The following is a 7,008-nucleotide window of genomic DNA, read 5'->3' on the forward strand; positions in this document are numbered from 1 at the left end:
AGATTTGGCTGTATACCCAGGACAGGAGTGCTTTTGATGATGCTGGGATACCTCATTCAAGTTGAGAGGTAATTTTTTGCATGGGATGAAAGTAATGAGAAGCATTAACGAACAGAAATTAGAAAAGAAAATATTCAAAAATGTTTGCCTCCAGCTCTTAATGGCAATTTTTTTATTTCATACCATCAAGTGAAACAAATGATGAGAAGGGGTCAATATAGGGTGAGGCATTTCAGATCAAAAACCCAACAAAGTATTTTTTACATGTGTTACTAAGCTGGAAAATATTATATTATTATTTGCTGGTTTTAATAATATTGTTAATACTATCTAGGAGAATTGTACACTGAATGTAAAAGATATCTTAATGAAATACACTAAGATACACTTTTATTTTTTTTCCCGCATTAAAAAAAAAAAAAAAAAAAAAAAAAAAAAAAAAAAAAAAAAAAAAAAAAAAAAAAAAAAAACAAGGCAGCGCTTTTTTCTCATATCATGCCGCCACCTAGCGAAATTAAGGCCACATCAAGTAGAAGACCAAAAAGGACTCATATAAGTCCAAAAAAAGGATCCGACGATTGTCTTGCCTGCAATATTGTATTAGAAAATGATTCTTATGCCATTCTTTGTGATGGGTGTGACAAGTGGATATGTACCGAGTGTCTAGACATGCCTGAACCTGAATATCTGCTTACCACGAAAATCTCCCGACGTGTAGATATTTGTATCAAGTGCCCAGCATGTAAATACGGATCAACATCTGTTAATACTCAAAATCCAAGTGTTGAGAATATCATAAAAGCTACAATAAATAGCATGAAAAATGAGATCATTGATAAAATTCCATCTCAAGCGGCCTTTCAAGAAATTGTCCAAGCATCTTTAAAAGACTTGGAAACATCACTAAAAGCTGAAATCTCACAAACTGTCAGTGAGATAAAATCACAAGTGTCAGCACAGGAAACCCGGGTGTCCGAAAAATGCTCGCTCTCTGAAATGCGTTCCGAAGTCCAGACGGTAGTTTTTCAAGAGACAACAAGCATCAAAGCCAATCTTACCCAGCATCTTGATAGTGAGATCCAGCGCCACTTTTCTGAAGAAAGGGACAGACAACGTAGAGCCCTTAACATTGTTGCGTTTGGGATCCCTCTGCAACCCAATGACCAACTATTCATCAAGTCTTATATTGATCAAAAGTAGAAGCTCAGAGACGTTCACATCAATAATGTGAGAAGACTTCCGATCCCTACTAACTGTCTGCCATCTGCACGCCCTCCTCCTGTCCTTTTTACTGTCCCAAGCCTGGACACCAAAAGGTCAATCATCAACTGCTCCCGCGAGCTACACCAGGATATACAATTTCGTGGTGATGCATCCAAGACAGAGAGAAACAGGAGAAAGGCTTTAGTTGAGGAATTGAAAAGAAGAATAAGCTCAGGTGAGCCCAACCTCATGATCTTCAAGGGCCAAATCGTTCCAAAAAACGAGGCTACTCATCGCAGTTGGGAAGCGCCACCCCGGCCCCCTCTAAAGCAATCCACAATGGAAACCTAGTTATATCATCGCATCTTCATGTAAATAGTTTTGTTTCCCCAGTGCTTCGTTTTGATAAATCGTCAGTTGATATTTCTTGTGAAGCTTCATCCAATCCTTCTCCAAATGTTTCCCATGTCGATTTAAGTGCTATTTCTGCTAATGTTAATTCAAATGTTATATCTAATAATTTGCTTGTGTCATGTCAGAATTCAGCAGATTCAAGTTTTTCAAGTACTATATCTGATGTTACCTCAGAGTCTCAACAGCCAAATTTCCCGAGTCAGAAGCCCCTTTCTGGAAATACTTTCCGTGTTCTTTCAAGCAATGTTGACTGTCTGACAAATAAGCTTCTAGAATCCGGAGTGCTTCTTCGGGAAGAAGCAGCAGATATTGCGAGTTTTGTTGAATTGTTACCGAAACATAGTTTTTTGGCGGTTACTGAAACATCCCTACAGATCTCGGGATATCAACTATTTAGCAACTTGGAGCACTCAAATTGTCAAAGAGGAGTTGGTGTTTATGTAAGAGATAGTATCCAGGTTAGTGTTGTAAATCCTACTATGCTTGATATATCTTTGATAGAAAGTGTATGGCTTGATATCTCCATTGCTAATAAAAATTTGCATCTTGGGTGCGTTTATTGAAGTCCAAGTGCTCCTTCCCTTGAAGATGGTGAATTGGCCCTCAAAACTATCATTGATGAAATGACATCTTCAATATGCCTTCCTAGCTCATTTGAGTTAATAATCACCAGAGACTCTAATTTTCCTGCAATTGAGTTGGTTGAAGGAACTGGACATATTTCATCTAATAGTAGAGACTCGCCTTTTTTATCTTGCCTATCAAATAATTTTCTTCATCAGACTATTGATAAGCCTACACGCTATAGACCTGATCAGAATCCCTCGCTGTTGGACCTCGTCATTTTGCGTGATACTGATTCCCTCATTCGTAATGATTATTTACCGCCAATTGCTAGTAGTGACCACCTAGTTATTCTGTCTGTATTGTCCCTAAATAGTCGTCCTCAACCTAAATCTATTCCTCAGACTTTCACCGACTATGAGGCAATACAGCAGGAACTTTCATCTGCAAGCTGGTCAATGCTTATCACCAGTGACATCAATGAGTCGTGGTTAAATTTCAAAAAAACTCTTCTTGCTCTTGAAAAGAAACATTCCATGGTTATTTTTAGGAAACAGCCCAAAACACTTCCCTTTCTCACTAAGGAAGTTAAGAAGCTGATTAACCAGAAATCTAGAGCTTGGAAACAGTATATGAAGAAGAGGAACCAGGAGACCCTGTCATTTTATAAGGCAGTACGGAATCGTGTAACAGATTCTGTAAAAAAACTGAAATCTGCCTACGAGGAAAAATTAGCTTCTGAGATCAAGTTAAACCCAAAATCTTTTTGGAGACATGTCTCTTCTAAAAACCCAAATCATCATACTATTCCTGACCTTGTTGACCACAGTGTACTACACTCATCTCCAATAGATAAGGCTGACATTCTAAATGCACAATTTGCTTCTGCCTTTACCCAAAATTCAGGCACCTCCTCACCAGATCCTCCATTGTATGAAGTGCTTTTCCCTATGCCTGATCTGTCAGTAAGTGAAGTAATGGTTTTCAATAGCCTTGAGAAGCTTGATGTAAATAAGTCAAAGGGACCAGACGGTGTTCATCCACGTCTTCTTAGGGAGTGTCAAAAAGCTCTCAGCTACCCCCTGTGCATGCTGTTCCGGTTATCTCTTCAAAATGGGGAACTGCCGCATGATTGGAAAACATCTTATATAACCCCGATCCATAAAAAGGGACGAAAATTACCGTCCTATAAGCATCACCTCTGCAGTTGTTAAGGTGCTTGAGAGATTTGTTAATAAAGCTCTTATTGAACATCTTGAGGTCAATAATATCCTTTCCACATCACAACATGGATTCAGATCTGGTATATCTGTGGACACTAGCCTTATCCAAACATATGAATTAGTGACTACACTGCTTGATGAGGGTTTCCTGTCGACATGATTCTTCTTGATCTGTCCAAAGCATTTGACAAAGTTTGTCATGAATTCCTCATAATAAAATTGAGGGCTGCAGGTGTCAACGATGGTGTTGAACAGTGGATTATGGGCTTCCTTTCTGAGAGATCACAGAGTGTCAAAGTTTTTGATTTGCAAGGAACTCCTCATTTCTCTTTTCCCACAACTGTATTAAGTGGCGTGCCCCAGGGCACTATTCTTGGACCAACACTTTTCAACTTCTATGTCAACGAACTACCCACCCTTCTTTCAAATCTCATTACCTTTTATGCTGATGGCTCAAAACTAGTTGGAAAAGCAGCTACTCCCTCTGACCAGCAATCAATTCAAACAGATCTTGATAGTCTAGAAAGATGGGCTAACATGTGGCTTCTGACTTTCAATGTTGACAAATGCCATGTAATCCATTTTGGCAAAAATAACAAGCATCATAAGTATTTCCTTCAAGACAACTTCCTTTCTGCTGTTTCTGATGAAAGAGATCTTGGGGTTATTGAAGATCACCAATTAAAGTTTAGCAGCCATGCTAAGTCTGTTTCATCTTCTGCAAATAAAACCCTTGGTATCATAAAAAGAACCATCTCCAGCCGACACCCTAGAGTTCTTATGAAGTTATATAAGGCACTTGTATGTCCATGCCTGGAGGTTGGAATGTCATTGGCAGCCCCTTTCTTCAAAAAAGATAGGAAGTTGCTTGAGGATGTCCAGCGTCGTGCCACTAAGATGGTTACCAACATGAATAAATTTCCATATGAAGAAAGACTACATTGTTTGAAGCTGCCAACGCTGACATACTGACGGAAAAGGGGTGACATTATTTTAACCAAAAAAATCCTCTCTAAAAATACCCTTCCTGGTCTCTTTGCACAGCCCTTGCATTCAGGTACTAGAGGACATTCTTTGAAGCTCTCCATGCAGCGTTCCATGAGTATACATAGAAGCCACTTCTTCAGCCAAAGAATCATCAATATGTGGAACCAGCTCTCTGAAGAAACAGTTTCTGCTACTTCAACTGACATGTTCAAGTCCCTCCTTGATAGGGAATGGCTCTGCCAGGAGTTCCTTTACAATTGGGAAGCTGCAGAGTCCTCCACAAGAGTCTAATCTAACAGCCACAATCTACACCAAACGAATTCTTTTTTCTCATGGAGCATCACAAGGATGGATAATCCTTATATTGCTCCAAGCTGTGATTTAAGGTAATTTAAGGTATATCATCTTCTATGTTTGAACTTATGTAGAGCTAACAGTCAATTGCACTGAAGAATTGCTTAATATTTCAACAACTAATGAAGTTGTTGTTGAAAGTTGCAATGACAATTTTGAAAGTATAGCTCACAACAGTCCAGGAATAAGTAAGCCACCCCTTAGTGAAAACCAAAGGAAGTACCACATTTCAAGTGGTACTAATCAACCAAAGCTGAGTGTATCCCAGTGGATCCTTCAATACACAAAAAATGAAATCATGGTATCTTCATCCAGGATGGTATGAGTAGTACCAGTTCTTAGAATACAATATCAAGAAAGGTGGTGCTTTCTGCTTCAGCTTGGGTGGATGGCAATCTGCAGCAATATAATCCCTGCTAGGCCCAAAGACTAAACACTGTCATAGAACATAGTTGCAATTAATCTCTTTTGATAGTCAAGCTTTTCAACATCCTTGTATCCTTCTCTTTATCTACAAAGCATTATGTCATCCTTTACAAGCTTTGGAGCTGTAGCCTCCAAAGCTTTTAAAGGAAATTGCATTCCACATAAGCCTAGGCAAGCTGATTGTCTTTGCAAATTAGCTGTGGCAGCATCAGTTACAGTTGCTGTTGCAGAAAGGACATTTAGCAAGCTCAAGTTTGTCAAGAATTTTTGAGAACTGCCATTGTTGACATTGTTGGTGAATGAGAAAGACCTTATTGATGCCTCTGATGTTTTTTTTTCAAGAAGAGGTCTTTTAATATAGCCATACAAATATAGCAATTCATAGTTGATGTAATTAAACATGAGGCATTCTATTTTAGCTTCTTGTTTGTCTCCTTTGATAAGCATAAGTGATAAAGGATCAATGTATATAATAAATTTAATGAGTTGTATAGTGTGACATAATGTGATTCATTTAAATTAGAAGCTCTTGCCCTCTCCCCCTTGACCTGGGTGATTCAAACCATCCCTGATTTCTCCTTAATACTTGTAAATTAGGTAAAATTCTAGTTTAGCTACTTTATGCTATCTTGGAAATGGGTTAGTTTAGGAAAATGAAACTTTCAGGGAAGCATCTAGAGATTAAGTATGCCATGGGAAGGTATTTAGAAGTGCCTACCTCTACTCTTTCCCCTCTAAATGGCAAGGCATTTCTGATAATCTTTAAAAATAGTTATGCAATAGAGATGAAATTTTGCAAAACAGATCCTCTGCTTATATTAAGTACAATTCAGCTTCATAAATTTGCTCAATTTCAATTTATGAGGTTTCAAAGATCTTTAAATAGGCTATATTTAATAAATTTAGAAAAAAACATTGATATGGCTTAAAATTCTATTTAAATTATAGGAATTGCATCTGTCAGAACAAGAACCAGAGAAAAAGAAATTGATAACAGAAAATTAAGGTAAATGCTGTTTTGGTAAAATTTCAATAGGTACAGACTTGTTAAGTAGACAAATTTCCCAGACTTAAAAATCAGAAGAGCCTTAAAATGGAAGCTTGACAATGTCTTCTCAGGGTATCTTTTTGGCCCTCAATTCATTACTGAAAGTTTCATTTCTCTAGCCTAACCATTTTCAAGATAGAAAAAGGTAGCAAAACTAACTGTAAATTGAAACAACATCATCCACATGTAAATAGAAAAGATCAGTATAACAGAAGAGATCCAAGAGTAACAAAGTAGGCCTAAATAACACTTTTTCTGGATTTTTACAAAATTATTACTTTTAAGCCAGCAACTCCATGTTGACAAAAGTTGCCAGCATAAAAAGTAAAAGTAAATGGAATAGGCTACTTCTTATGACTTCAAGTAAGACAGCACTATGTTTAATCTTATTTTATACTTCAAGGATAGATCTTTTTTAAGGAGATGATTGAATACCAGATGAAAACAATGAAAAAACAACTACTCGTTGATACTTGATGCATATTAAGTCTACAATAATGTATTATATTTTAAAAAGCTAGGCTACTGAAGTAACCGAGGGCTAGCCCAGCCTAAGAAGCAGCCAAAAGGACTACACAAGCCCATACATGCCATAAAGAATCTATCAGTGCAGTGATATTAAAAAGTTGGCTCAATTTTACAGTAAGCGCAGATGCTTCAAAAACTTTGATAAAAATACTTACGTTGTCTTCATAATTTATTTTTACCAAATCACGATCCATTGTCTCAGCTTTTAAATTTTTCGCCACTTTTTCTGCAATATTGCCATCTATCTACAGCCGCCGTATT

The 7,008-nt window shown here is 37.4% G+C and overlaps 1 protein-coding gene across 1 annotated transcript in view; it reads right to left on the reverse strand.

Moving 5' to 3' along the window:
- Positions 1–6,995, reverse strand: part of LOC136037901 (conserved oligomeric Golgi complex subunit 6-like) — a 47,219-nt gene extending 40,224 nt beyond the window's left edge. The window contains exon 1 of the mRNA XM_065720756.1: positions 6,903–6,995. Coding sequence (XP_065576828.1) covers positions 6,903–6,941 — 39 coding nt within the window. The 5' untranslated portion in view covers positions 6,942–6,995. The remainder of the gene's footprint in view (positions 1–6,902) is intronic.
- Positions 6,996–7,008: the final 13 nt, after the last annotated feature.

This window comes from Artemia franciscana, chromosome 17 (assembly GCF_032884065.1).
Source record: "Artemia franciscana chromosome 17, ASM3288406v1, whole genome shotgun sequence".
Classification (NCBI taxonomy): domain Eukaryota; kingdom Metazoa; phylum Arthropoda; class Branchiopoda; order Anostraca; family Artemiidae; genus Artemia; species Artemia franciscana.